A 14831-nucleotide genomic window follows, 5' to 3' on the forward strand; every position below is an offset into this window, starting at 1 on the left:
ATCTCTTTCACCAACCAACTCCCGGGTTCTTTGCCTCACCTCTCCCCGATCCTATCGCCTTGTACTTCTCCCAACCCTCCTCCCACCTTCTCATCTTTCTGAGGGGTAAAGGTCTCAGCCCGAAACTCTTTTACTAGACGCTGCCTGACCTGCCAGCTTCCTCCAGTGTTGTGTGCGTTGCTAGGAATTCCAGCACCGGTAGATTTTCTCTTGTTTGTGATTGGACAGCAAAAACAAGCCCTTTCATTCCCTTCTTCTCCCTTCCTCCCAACGTGGACAATCCTCCAACTCTGGCGCGGGCCTCCAGGTTTGATACCTGATCGGCATTTGGGCTTCGATCTTCGGTATCAATCTCTGGGGCTGTAAATCTGGGGTCCCAATCTTCTGGTCTGCCGACCGACCAGTGCTCGTACCTCCTGCTCACCCGGACGTCCGATCCTGGGACCACCTGACCTGAGATAGTCCACCATCCGTCCAGGCCACTGGCTTCTGAGTGCAGAGGGTAGCCTGAACTCCACCGGTCCTTCCTCACCCATTCACATCGCTGGACTTCAAGGCCAAAACTCCAGCCTGGCCTCTTGCTCCCCAAGTCCCTACCAAGGTCAGTACATCATGGGCCAAAGGGCCTGTATGATGCTGGAATGCTAAAAACCATTGCCATGCACTTAACCTTACCAAGTCTAAAGCAATGATTTGGCACAGAGCACAGCTCATTGCCATCTGGAGATTGTCGGCCGAAATAAAGGGCCTGATCTGGAGGGAGACCTGGCCAGGACAGGCCTTGATTCCTGAGGAATGTTGGAGAATGAGTGATGGCACAGACTTTTCTCCGAGGCATAGATTTAAGGTGAAGGGACTGAAAACAGACCCCAGGGACAGCATTTTCTTGTTCAGATGGAATGAGCTGCCAGGGGAAGAGGGTGAGGCAAGTACAATAGTATTGCTTACGAAGTGCTTGGATAGGTACCGGGAGGGCAGGGCAGAGAGGGACATAGCCTAAATTGGCCCACGTGGACTAGTTGGGCTGAAGGGACTGTATTGGTAATGTTTTACTCTATGACCACTCCCATTTACTAAAGTAGAGGATTAAGAATATTTACAAACAGTGTCATCGACTTGTCCTGGGATGTTCAGGGATTTGCGAACATTTTCTTCCAGGTCCCTCTGGTTCGGAATCTCATTAAAGATCCATCCCTCCTCTTATTGAATGGATATGTCTTCCCTCACCTTTTGCTCCAAATGCCTCACTGGCTGTGAATCACAGTGGGATGTCCTGAATGAGCTCGACAGCTTTCTCTCTCTGCTCGGAGACGGTAAAACTTAACTGGAGGGTGTTCACAGTTTGTAACACACAGCAAATGTTGGAGGGACTGAGCAAGTCGGGCAGTGTCTGTGGAGGAGAACGGAGCGGGAGCCAGAATAAAAAGGTGATTGGGGGTGGGGAAGGAGTACAAGCTGGCAGGCGATAGGTGAGACTGTGTAAGGTGGGGGTGGGGGAAGGAGGTGAGGTAAGAACCTGGGAGTGGTGGAAGGAGGGGAAGTGAAGACCCTCTGTTGTCATCTATTGTAAACCTGCAGATGCTGGAAATTCAAACAACACACACAAAATGCTGGTGGAACACAGCAGGCCAGGCAGCATCTATAGGGAGAAGCACTGTCGACATTAACAACAACACACACAAAATGCTGGTGGAACACAGCAGGCCAGGCAGCATCTATAGGGAGAAGCACTGTCGACGTTTCAGGCCGAGACCCTTCGTCAGGACTAACTGAAAGGAAAGATAGTGAGATTTGAAAGGAGGAGGGGGAGGGGGAAATGTGAAATGATAGGAGAAGACCGGAGGGGGTGGGGTGAAGCTAAGAGCTGGAAAGGTGATTGGCAAAAGTGATACAGAGCTGGAGAAGGGACAAGATCATGGGACGGGAGGCCTCGGGAGAAAGAAAGGGGGAGGGGAGCACCAGAGGGAGATGGAGAACAGGCGAGGAGTGATTGTGAGAGGGACCGGGGGGGGGGGGGGGAGGGGGGGAGAAGAGAGAGGAATAAATAAATAAATAAATAAGGGATGGGGTAAGAAGGGGAGAAATAAAGCAATTTCCATCTTGTCAGTATTTATAACTTTGAATGATAATATTTCTCATTCTTCTAAACTCCAGTGATTGTGAGTACCACAATCCCAATTTTATTGTACACCAGTCCCATTAGCCCTGCAATCACTCTACTGAACATTCATTGTACACCCTCCAGGAGGAACACAAATCTTCAGAGAAGAGTAAAATTGCATGTAATGTACAATGTACAGCTTCACTAAGGCCCCCAGCATGCACTCCTGGTCCTGTATTCAAGCCCAATCAGAATGTAGAACAAAATACCATTTACCGTCTGAACTTCCGGCTGCTTCCTGCATGCTTGCTTTCATTGTCGTGTGTACAAGAACGCCCATCCCCTTCCCTATTATCATCCAGACAATAACAAGCCTTCCCGCTTTTACCTGCAAAGTTCATGACCCCATTTTACTTTGCATTGCTCTTCATTTATTACACATTTCCCCATTCTCAGCACCTGTCCAAATCACACAGGACTCTCCATCCTCCTTAGAAAAGGGGGACGGACCCCGCGGGAAAGGAATATGGCAGTTGAGAAGAAGTTAAAGGTCATAATGGAGAATAGAGGAAGGGGCGGGGAAATTTTTCTTCAATGGAAGGAGAAATCGATATACATACCATTCGTTTGGAATGTACCCAGACAGTTGCCCCGCCACCCTGAGAATTGACTGGCATGCTGGGAAGGGAATGGGGAATTAAAATGTTTGGCCACCAGGAAGATCTGCTTGTGGCAGAAGGTGCAGAGGGGCTCAATGAAGCGAATCCCCAGTTTGCGACAGGTCTCACCGAGGCAGAGGAGGCCGCATTGGGAGCACCGGACACAATAGGCGGCCCCAACAGATTTGCAGGTGAAAACCTGTCGGGACTTTTGGAGGCCCGGAACGGAGGTGGGGGAGGAGGTGAATGGGGACTTGGGCCGCTTGCAAGGTTAAGTGCCCGGAGGGAGACTAGTGGGGAGGGATGAAAGGACAAGGGAGAGAGCGATCACTGCGGGTGGTGGGGGGGGGGGGTGGAGGTAAAGACATATTTTGTGGTAGGATCCCTTTGGAAATGGCGGAAGTTGTGGAGGCTGATATGGTGGTAGGTAGGGACAAACGGGACTATCAGTATTACGATGGTGGGAAGTGGGGGTGAGCGAAGATGTTCGGGAAATGGAGGAGAGGCAGATGAGACAGTATCAATAGTAGAGGGAGGGAAACCTCATTCTTTAAAGTAGGGCATCACTTTAACAAACGTGGCTGAGGCTGAGAAAAGGGAATAGCATTTTTATAAGAGATACAGTGGGAAGAGGTATAGTCCAGATAATTACAGCAGCCATTCCTCTCTTGTCACAGCCAAGTCTATCTTTATATTCATGTTGTCTTACTATTCTGGATAACAGAATTGGTAGCTTTGTGACCATGTAGTACTGAGAAAGTAGGGAGTCTGCAGAAGGGCTTGGACAGATTGGGAGAGTGGGCAAAGAGGTGGCAGATGGAGTACAGCACAAGGAAGTGTATGGTTATGCATTTCAGTAGGAGGAATATAGGTGTAGGTTATTTTTTAACTGGAGGAAGCAATAAGAAGTCAGAAATACAAAGGGACTTGGGAATCCTAGTTCAAGATTTCCTTAACGTTAACTTGCATGTTGGGTTGTAGTAAAGAAGCAAATGGGATATTAGCATTAATTGTGACAGGACCAGAACAAGGATATAATGCTAAGGCTTCATAAGGCATTGATTGGTCAGAACAAATTTTGATTATTGTAAATAATTTTGGGCTTCATATCTAAGTGAGGATAGAGTCATAGAAAACTACAGCACAATCACATGCCTTTTGGCCCATCTAGACTATGCCAAACCACTTAAACTGCCTAGTCCTGTCGACCTGCATTGGGACCATAGCCCCCATACCCTTCCAATCCACGTTCCTATCCAAACTTCTCTTAAACATTGAAATCGAACTTGAATCCAGCACTTGTGTTGGCAGCTCGTCCCACACTCTCACTGTGCCCTGAGTGAAGTTTCCCTCCTGTTCCCCTTCAACGTTTCACCTTTCACCCTTAACTCTAGCTGTAGTCTCACCCAGCATCCGTGGAAAAAGCCGGTTTCTGTCTACCTTCTCTATACATCTCATAATTTTCTATCAAATCTCCCCTCAATTTTCTGCTTTCTAGGGAATAGAAGGCTTTCCTTACGACTCAGGTCTGCACCATCCTTATGGTTTACATCTTTCCTGCAAGCAGGTGACCAAAACTGCACACAATACTCCAAATTAGGCCTCACCAATGTCTCACACAATTTCAACATAACATCCCATCTCCTTTACTCAATACTTTGATTTATGAAGGCCAATTGGCCAAAAGCTTTCTTTACCACCCTATCAACCTGTGCCAGCGCTTTCAATGATCTAGGACCTGTATTCCCAGATCCCTTTGTCCTGTTGCTCTCATCTGTGCCGTACCGTTCACTGCTTTCAGACCTGCCCTGGTTGCTCTCCCTGAAGTCCAACAACCAGCTCTTGTCGGCATTAAATTCCATCTGCCACTCTTCCAGCTGGTCCAGATCCTGCTGCAAAATTTGACAGGTTTCCTCACTGTCCACTACACCCCCAATCTTGGTGTCATCTATAAATTTGCTGATCCAGTTAACTGCACTATTGTCCAGATCATTGATACAGATTACCAAAAACAATGGACCCAACACTAATCTCTGGGGCTCTCGAGAGATGATTCCAGAGGCTAAAGGGTTATCAATAAAATAACATTTCTATGTTAGTATAGCACCAGCCATTAAATAGACATTACACTGTATTCAAGGCATTTATGCATTATTACCCAAGAACATAGAAGTCTATCCCAGTTACAGTGGCTGTAAACATCAGCAGGCAATTCAGGCTGAGACAATGATCTGGATTGAACCCTGGATATAATTATCAGGAGCAACAGGGGATCCAGCTCCTGCAGCGACCTGTGGACACACTGGTGATTCCACGGAGCAACTGACTGAGTGAATCCTACCCACACTTGGTGTGGGTAAATGGTTTCTTGGTGTGTCATTATGATGTCTGACCCACAGAATCCTTTCCCCTATCTACAGGGGAAGACCTCGCCTTTGCAGTGAACTCGCTGGTGTGTCATTAGTTTATTAGATTTGGTGAATCCCTCTCCAGACACAGAGCAGACACACGGCTCCTCCCCAGAGCGAACGCTCTTTTGCTTCAAGGTGGATGAAGAGAGAACCCTTCCCCACGCGCGGCACAGATGAACGGCTTCTCCCCGGTGTGGATGTAGCTGTGTCCCTTCAAGCTTGGTGTGCGGCTGCACCCCTTCCTCTCACAGCCTCTCCCCCAGAGTGTGCTCACTCGTGGTGCCTCCAGCCGGTTGCCTGAGAGGTTATTTCCCACACGATGGGCAGATGTACGAGCTCTGCACGGTGTTAACATAACTGATGCATCGTCAAGCATGAGGAATGAGGGAATTCTTCCCCAGTTACCAAGCTGCTGTGTGACCTCTCCCCAGTGTGAATGTATTAACGGTTCCTCAAGTTGGAATGAGGGCCTCTTTCCCCACACACAGGGCAGGTAAACGGCCTCTCCCCGGTGTGACCGCGGTAATGAATTTCCAGAAGGCACGGGTAATCGAATCCCTTCCCACAGTCCCCAATTTCCACTGTTTCTCCCTGGTGTGACTGTTCCGGTGTCTCAGCTGCCTAGGTGCCCAGTCGAGCCCTTGACCGCACTCAGAATCTTGTTTGGTTTGAAATTCCTTTCCTTGCTGAGATGCAGTTAAATATATTTGGAGCCGGAAGAGGGGGCAGGACAGAAGGAACGAAAGGCAGGTTGCGAAGTTTGGAAAATTAACTTATCAGTGGATCATGGTGAAGCCCAACTGGTTCACTTTCCCCGGGTAAATTAAGTGAGCAGTCCCAGTGGCTATTAACCAGAGACTCTAATGTTGACCACAGTGCAGAGCTCTGCGAGATCAGAAACAGCCCACACTGGCACCAGCCTCCCAGTCAGTCTACATTGCACAGGAAAGATAGGTCTGCAGAGGCCACTGTGAAGGCCGACAGCAGACCCAAAGACTGTGTCTTACATAGACAGACGAGACAGCCAGTGGCTCTGTTCCAGGGTCAAATTGTCTAATGGTAGAGGACGTACATTTAAGGTGTAATGGGTCCAGTTCAAAGCAGAGGTGTGAGGTCTGTTATTTACAGAGTGGTGGGGGCCCAGAATGGGGGTGGTGGTGGAAACAAATGCGACAGAGGGGAAGAAGACGAGGTGTGCAGGTGGGGACAGAGCTGATAAACCTGGGGTTTCATCCTTAGTAATCTCAGCCTGTATCACTGCTCTCTTTTCTCTCCTCCCCAAGTTCACGACCTGCTTCTCCCTCTGTCCCTCTCCACCAACAAACTCCCAGCAGTTCTTCACAACCACCCCTTCCCCGATCACTTCCGTGTTCCACTCTCTGCCCGTAACACTGCCCCACACCACCAACCCTCCAGATTTGACGGCTCCCAGAATCAGTCCCTGGGAACTCTCTCCGAAACCCTCATCACTGCCCTTTCAAACCTCCATCATTCCCCTGGGTCAGCGCTCGACTCATCCTGATATTTGTGTGGTGACTGGTCTGTCATTCACACCTTCTTCTCAATATCATAAACAATGCTACAGTTCACAGGCTCACACATCCTCCAGGACCGCTAGCACCAACTTCTACTTAGAAAGTCATGGAATGACCTTGCGATCTTTTTCACTGCCAGAATTCAGAACGTTGGACAGTGTCTCTGGCATCAGGTCAGAAGTCAACCCCGAGAACTGATTTAGTTAAGATGACACAATCCAAACCTGTTGACTGTAAAACTTTGGTAAAAATTGTGCTATAGCCCAAATGCCCCTCCAGTTCCCTGTTACCCTGCAACCTTTTTTGAAAAATGTTCTTCGTTGCATGGTGCCAGACTCTCTGCGAAATAGTCGAGACTTCTCTTCTATCAGGCTGCTTCCCGAAAAGCCCCGAAAGCGGCAGATATAGAGCCTCTTTTACAAAAGAACGACCTAGATGCCTCAGTAATTAATAACTCCAGGCCAATAATCAAACTGACCATGCTTAACTGAAACCTTTGAGAAGGTTGTTTATCAGCAACTTCATAGCATTTTGGTACTAAGCAACCGTACAAATGTTATTCTCTTTCTCCTGTACATCTGCAGTACATTAAGAACCCGAGACTGAGAGTATAACACTGAATTGATTTATTTCTGACAGATCCAGAATATTAAATTCCAGGCTAGTTAACATCCACCGCCATTGGGATCCTATCACCAAACATATCTTTATTTTCCCCCTCCCTGCTTTCCCCAGGGATCACTCCCTCTGTTACTCCCTTGTCCACCACCCCCCCCACCCCCCAGTACCCCTCCCGGCACTTACCCCTGCAAGCAACCAGAACGCTACACCTGCCCATTCATCTCCTCCCTCATCTTCATTCAGGGCTCCAATCAGACTTTCCAGGTGAGGTGACACTTCACCAGTGAACATCCGTACCCAGAGACCCGTCGTAATTTGGGGTGCCACTTTGTCGAGGACCTCTGCTCCGTCTGCCAAAAGTGGAGTTTCCCCAGTGGTCAAACATTCCCATTCGACACGTGCTAGGAGACCATCCTCAGGGTGCAACAGCACCTTGTATTCCATCCAGGTCCCCTCCAAGCTGATGGCATCAATATCGATTTCTCTTTTTCCCTTCCCCCTCCGGTTCCCCTCTTCTATTTGCCATTGTGGCCTCTCACCTCCCCCACGTCCCCTCCACCTTCCCTTCCTCTTACGGTCCACTCTCCTCACTCTGATTCCTTCTTCTCAGCCCTCTCCTAACACCTGGCTTCACCCATCACCTTCCAGCCTGTCCTCCCTCCCTTCCCAACGTCTTTTTATTCTGGCATCTTCTCCCGAAGAAGGGTCTCAGCCTGAAGCATTGACTGTTTATCCACTTTCAGAGATGCTGCCTGACCTGCTGAGTTCCTCCGGCATCTTGTGTCTGCTGATTTGGATTTCCAGCATCTGCAGAATTTCACAAGTCTGCAGTTTTACAAGTTGCTGACAACTGAAGATAGAAACTACAGCTGTGCCTGATGGCCGTGGTTCAACCCTAGGTACCAGGAACAAGACTCCAATACCACAGAATCCAATACCAGCAGTCCCTTGTGACGTTCCCTTCCTTTCAGAAGCTATCCCAGGTAAGTGTTCAGTGTTCGGAGTGTTCAAGCTTTTTCCCCAGATGAACTCGCTGATGCTTCAGCAGGTGGGATGACTGAATGAATCTCTTCCCGCACTCGGAGCAGGTGAACGGCCTCTCCCCGGTGTGAACTCGCTGGTGCGTCACAAGGTAGGCCGATCGAGTGAATTCCTTCCCGCACTCGGAGCAGGCGAACAGCTTCTCTCCGGTGTGAACGATCTGATGCGTCAGCAAATTGGAGAGCTGCTTGAACCCCTTCCCACACTTGGAGCAAGTAAATGGCCTCTCTCCAGTGTGGACACGCTGATGATTGACTAGGTACGAGGACTGTGTGAACCCCTTCCCACACTCGGCACAAGTGTAAGGCCGCTCTCCAGTGTGAACTCTCTGATGGGTCAGCAGGTGGGATGAGTGGATGAACCCCTTCCCACACTCCAGACAAGTGAAAGGTCTCTCCCCGGTGTGAACTCGCTGGTGTATCTGCAGGTGCGACGACCAAGTGAAGCCCTTCCCGCACACCGGGCAGGTGAACGGCCTCTCCCCGGTGTGAATCCGCTGGTGGGTCAGCAAGTGGGACGAGTGAACGAACCTTTTCCCGCACTCCAGGCAGGTGAAGGCCCTCTCCCCGGTGTGAGACACCTGGTGTACCAGCAACTGAGATGACTCCGTGAATCCCTTCCCACACTCTAAGCAAACGAAAGGCCTCTCCCCAGTGTGAACTTGCCGGTGTCTCGTCAGGCTGTACGACCGCGTGAACCGCTTCCCACACTCGGAACAAGTGAACGGCTTCTCCCCCGTGTGAACTCGCTGGTGCAGCAGGAGGTCAGACGACCGAATAAATCCCTTACCGCACTCCAAGCAAGTGAACAACCTCTCCTTGCTATGAACTTGCTGGTGCCTCATCAGCTTGAATGAGTAATTAAAGCCTTTCCCACACTCGGAGCAGGTGAACGGCTTCTCCCCACTGTGAACTCTCTGGTGGTTTAGCAGCTCAGACGACCGAATAAATCCCTTCCCACACTCGGAGCAGGTGAACGGCCTCTCCTTGCTGTGAAATTGCTGGTGCCTCATCAGCTTGGACGAATAAGTGAATCCCCTCCCGCACTCAGCACAGGTGAAGGGCTTCTCCCCACTGTGAACTCTCTGGTGCGCCAGTAGGTTGGAAGACTGGACGAATCCCTTCCCGCATTTTAAGCAAGTGAACGGCCGGTCCTTGGCGTGAATTTGCTGGTGTCTCTTCAGCTTAGATAAGTGAGTGAACCCCTTCCCACACTCGGAGCAGGTGAACACACTCCCCCCTGTGTGAGTTCGCTGGTGTACCAGCAGCTCAGATGAACGGGCAAATCCCTGCCCACATTCTGGGCAGGTGAACGGCCTCTCCTTGGTGTGAACCTGCTGGTGTCTCTTCAGCTTGGACGAGTGAGTGAATCCCTTCCCGCACTCAGAGCAGGTGAACGGCCTCTCCTTGGTGTGAACTGGCTGGATTGCTACCATGTGAGCTGACATGGCAAAGCCTCCCCGCGCTTGGAGCAGATGCCTCCGGGCTGCCAACGTTCAAAACAATGTGAGTTTCAACGGGACAGTTAAACAGAGAATTTCATTCCATCCACAAAACGGATGCGGAATTTCCAGTTGCTATTGGGAAACGGTCTCTTTTCCAGGGAATGACAAGTGATATCTTGCTTTGATCAGGAAAATAGTCGCTCAGTCCTCGAGATAAGCTTGAAGATAATTTTCAACATTTCTTACCATCAAAAGCTTTCCCCACCCAACATGTTTGATTTCTCCTTGCTTCAGTTGGTGTGCTATCGTTTCTGGCTATGGTCAATCACTTAGGAGTGTAAATCTCACTGCCTTATTGGGGTTTGTAACCTCTTCTCAGAAATTAAACAGACAACCACCTCCTGTGGTGAAATGACACCGCAGATCTGATGTGACTGATGAGATTCCCATGGACAGATCCTCTGCTCGTTCTGGACTCTGTAAATGGAAGTTAGAAAATTCAGTAAGATAAAACTCCAGGAAAGAGAATTTTAAGCTCCTTTTGTGAGTATTGTCCCAATTGCAAGAGTCTTAACATCAATTTGAACATCATGTTTTGGAATGAACTCTTGAAATTTCAGCAGAAAGATCAAGCCTAACCTGCAGTCCCAAACAACTGTTGCAAAGTTGGAAATGGCACATTTCTCAAGAAACTATAGAAGAGTAGAAAGCCTACAGCACAATACAGGCCTTTTGGCCCACAAAGCTGTGCCAAGCATATTCTGACTTTAGAACTTACCTAGGGTTACCCATAGGCCCCTGTTTTTCTAATAATGAGGCATATAATCTATAAAATAATATGCCTCATTAAACAGTTTATATCCACAGTAATGCTTGCATCCCACAACTGTACCCTAATCATGACTCCCCCATGCTCACAGCAATTTAAAACCAACTCATTTTCACATTGTCCCAGTTCCAGCCTGAAATGTCCATTTGGTTTCTCTTTCCGTGAATTCTGCTTATCCTACTGAAGATTTCCAGCATTTTTGTTGCCATTAACCGAAGGCTATCCTGAGAAAGAGGAGATACAGGATAGGAAGATGTAAAATCCTCGTGGGTAGAGTTAAGAAACTGCCAGGGTAAAAAGAATTATATACAGGCCTCCAATTAGTAGCCAGAATGTGGGATATTAATTACAACGGGAGATTAAAGGAAGACATATCATGTATGATAGTCGTGGGGGGTTTCAATTTGCAGGTAAATTGGGCAAATCAGGTCGGTGCTCGATCCCAAGAGAGCGGATTTGTAGAATGCCTACAAGATAGCTTTTTACAGCAGCTTGGGGTTGAGCCCACTAGGGGAAAGGCTGTTCTGGATTGGGTGTTGTGTAATCAACCAGATTTGATTAGGGAGCTTAAGGGATCATAACATGATAGAATTCACCCTGCAGTTGGAGAGGGAAGAGCTGAGGTCAGATGTATCAATATTAAAGTGGAGTAAAGGGAATTACAGAGGTGTGAGAGAGGAGCTGGCCAAAGTTGATTGGAAGGGAACACCAGCAGGGATGACAGCAGAAAAGCAATGGCTGGAGTTTCTGGGGGCAATTCAGAAGACGCAGGATAGATACATCACAAAGATAAAGTAGTATTCTAATGTGAGGACGAGGCAACCATGGTTGACATGGGAAGTCAAAGACAGCATAAAAGCAAAAGAGAGGGCATATAATATTGCAAAAAAATTAATGGTAAGTTGAGGATTGGGAAGCTTTTAAGACTAACAGAAGAGAGGTGAAAGTGGATATCGGACCACTGGAAAATCAAGCGGGAGAGGCAGACAAACTTAATACGTATTTTGTGTCAGTCTTCACACTAGCAGTGTGCCAGAAATTCAAGAGTATCAGGGGGAAGGAGTGAGTGTAGTTGCTGTTACTAAGGAAAAGGTAGATAAACTACACCCCAGAAGGAACACAGAGCAGGGTTCTGAAAGAGGTGGCTGAAGAGACTGTGGAAGCATTAGCGATGATCTTTCAGAAGTCACTAGTTCTGGAATGGTTTCAGATCACTCAGTGGATGGGACGAAGGTGGAGTTCACTATTAAGGATGGGGCTTCAGGGTATTGGGAGACACGGTAAAACAGGTCCAAGTCAGTACGGTTTCCTTAAAGAAAGTCCTGCCTGACAAATAACAGACTAGACAAAGAAGAATCAGTGGTTGTTGTTTATTTGGGTTTTCAGAAAGGCCTTTGACAAAGGGCCATGCATAAGGCTGCATAACAGGAGAGCAGCCCATGGTACTACTGGTTAACATACTAGCATGGATAGAAGATTCGCTAACTGGCAGGAGGCAAAAGTAGGGTTCCCAACCTGGGGTCCATGGACACCTTGCTTGACCATATTGTCCATGGCATAAATAAGGTTGGACATCCCTGGGATAAAGGGTTTTCTTGTTGGCTGCCAGTGACTAATGGTGTTCCATAGGGGGCCCGCTTCTTTCCATGTTGTATGTCAATGATTTGAGTGACAAATTTGATGGCTTTGGTGCCAAGCTTTAAGGTAGAAAGAGAGGTGGAGGAATTGTTGAGGAGGCCGGGAGAATGCAGAAGGATTCAGACAGATTGACAGAAGCAATACAGAGTAGGGAAGTGTACAAACATGAACTTTGGTAGAAGGAATAAAGACATACCATTTTCTTAAGAGGGAGGAAATTCATAAATCAGAGTTGCAAAGGGAGTTGGGAGTCCTTGTGCGAGATTCCTTAAAGGTTAACTTGCAGGTTAAGTCGTTGGTTTAAGGAAGGCAAAGGCAACGTTAGCATCCATTTCTTGAGGACGAGAATACAAGAGCAGGGAAATAATGCTGAGGCTTTATAAGCGTTTGGAAAATCGTGAGCAATTTTGGGTCCCTTATTTAAGGAAAAAATGTGCTTGTATTGGAGGGGGTCCAGAGGAGGTTCACGAGAATGATTAACAGATGAGCAGGGTTTGATGACTGCGGGCCAGTACTTGCTGGAGTTTAGAAGAACGTGGTGGGTCAGAAAGCTGTGGAATATTGAAATGCCCAGGTAGAGTGGATGCACAGAGGATGTTTCCACAGAGGGGGAATCTACGACCAGAGGGCTCAGCCTTAGAACTGAGGGACGTCCATTCAGAACAGTGAAGAGGAGGAATTTCTTAAGCCTTTGGTGGTGAATGAGTGGAATTTATCGCCATGGACGGCCCGGGAGGGAAGTCACTGAGCGAAAGTTGATAGGCTCCTGGTTAGTTAGGGCATCAAAGGTTAATTGGAGAATGGGGTTGAGAGGGATAATAAATTAGCCATGATAGAATGGCGGAGCACACTTGGAGGACGGAATATCCCAGTTCTCTGGTTTTATCCCCAAACTCCGCATTCGGAGGGCAGGCAGAATCAGGGGGCCGGGGGCTGCCCCAGTATGAAGACCGCAAATTCCTGGAAGTCACACCGACCCTCCGCCCAGCCAAAGACCCCAAGCTTCGGCCCTACCTGCCGCCAAGCTCCCGGAAGCCTCCGCACAGCAGGTCCGGCCGTAGGAAGAGCCGCCGCCGTGTGCGCATGCGCGGGCGGCTTTTCCCACCGGCTGGCGGGGCGCTTTCTGGTTCGCTGCGAATTCTGGTCCAACACTGCCGCCATGAACGGAAATTATTAAATGTTTTCACAATGCCTTGTTCCCGGCCTCAGATCGCCGAAATTACTAGTTGAACGAATGACTGTTATAATAAAGGAAACGCAGATTCAACCTATGCATAAAAATCAAGAAACAGTATGCTGGAACAACTCAACCAAATCAGCAGCATCTTACAGAAAAGCAATTATGGATATTGAAACCTGCTGAGTTCTTCCAGCAGATATAAGGTGTATATATATATATATATATATATATATATGTGTGTGTGTGTATATATATAGACACACGCACACACACATAAAGGTTTTTTAAAAAGTCTGTAGAAAATACAGTCCAAAATGTCTTATGTTCTTAGCCCACTGCTGTACTCCCTCTGCACCCAGGACTGTGTGGCTAGGTATAGCTCAAATACCATCTATAAATTTGCTGATAATACAGCCACTGTTAGTAGAATCTCATATGGAGATGAGAGGGCGTACAGGAGCGAGATATGCCAACTAGTGGAGTGGTGCCACAGCAACAAACTTGCACTCAATGTCATTAAGACAAAAGAGCTGATTGTGGACTTCAGGAAGGGTAAGATGAGGGAACACAGACCAATCCTCACAGAGGGATCAGAAGTGGAGAGAGTGAGCAGTTTCAAGTTCCTGGATGTCAAGATCTCTGAGGATCTAACCTTGACCCAACATATTGATGCAGCTATTAAGCAGCAATATTTCAGAATGAATTTGAGATTTGGTTTGTCACCTAAAACATTCAAAAACTTCTATAGATGTAGTGTGGAGAACATTCTGACAGTCTGAATCACTGTTTAGTATGGTTGGGGATGAGGTGCTACTACAAGAGATCAAAAGAAGCTCCAGAAAATGTTAAAATTTATCAGCTCCATCTTGAGTAGCAGCCTCCCTAGTCACCGATGATGGTTCATCGTATGGTGACGAAACGTTTGCGACGAAATCGCCAAGATCGGAGACTAACTCAACCCAACCATAGCTCTCCACACCAATCCTATCTGCATGAACACAGAACATACGATATTACAGTACAATGCACGCCCTCCGATCCACAATGTTGTGCAATGTTCTAACCTACTAAACTCGAACCCTTCCCTCCTGCTTAGCCCTCCAGTTATCTACCACCAGGGGCCCCTATCTAAGAGTTTCTTAAATCACCCTAATGAATCTGCCTCCACCAAATCCTTTGGTAGGGTTTTCCAGCACCCACCTTTGTCAGTGTAAAGAAATGTCCTTTGTAATCCCCCTATACTTTCCAGAAAACACATTAAAATGATGTCCTTGGGCAAAGTCTCTGCTTGTCCTTTTGATCTATGCTTCTTATCATCTTGTACAACTCTGTTTGCTTTGCAGCTGACGACAAAGATTCGGCTGTTATTACC

At 47.9% G+C, this 14831-nt stretch overlaps 1 protein-coding gene across 1 annotated transcript; it reads right to left on the reverse strand.

Annotated features, from left to right (window-relative positions):
* Positions 1-7503: 7503 nt before the first annotated feature.
* Positions 7504-14725, reverse strand: LOC132381599 (zinc finger protein 420-like). Its single transcript, XM_059951101.1, has 2 exons — positions 13294-14725; positions 7504-10289 (listed from the first exon to the last, which is right to left on the reverse strand). Exon 2 carries the CDS (start codon positions 9813-9815, stop codon positions 8319-8321), a length of 1497 nt encoding a protein of 498 aa, XP_059807084.1. The 5' UTR covers positions 9816-10289; positions 13294-14725; the 3' UTR covers positions 7504-8318.
* Positions 14726-14831: the final 106 nt, after the last annotated feature.

The sequence above is a fragment of the Hypanus sabinus genome, chromosome 26 (assembly GCF_030144855.1).
Source record: "Hypanus sabinus isolate sHypSab1 chromosome 26, sHypSab1.hap1, whole genome shotgun sequence".
Taxonomy (NCBI): domain Eukaryota; kingdom Metazoa; phylum Chordata; class Chondrichthyes; order Myliobatiformes; family Dasyatidae; genus Hypanus; species Hypanus sabinus.

Bases quoted from the DNA above. Each gene is read 5' to 3' on its own strand.
- LOC132381599 (XM_059951101.1), bottom strand. From the start codon at position 9,815: ATGTCAGCTCACATGGTAGCAATCCAGCCAGTTCACACCAAGGAGAGG.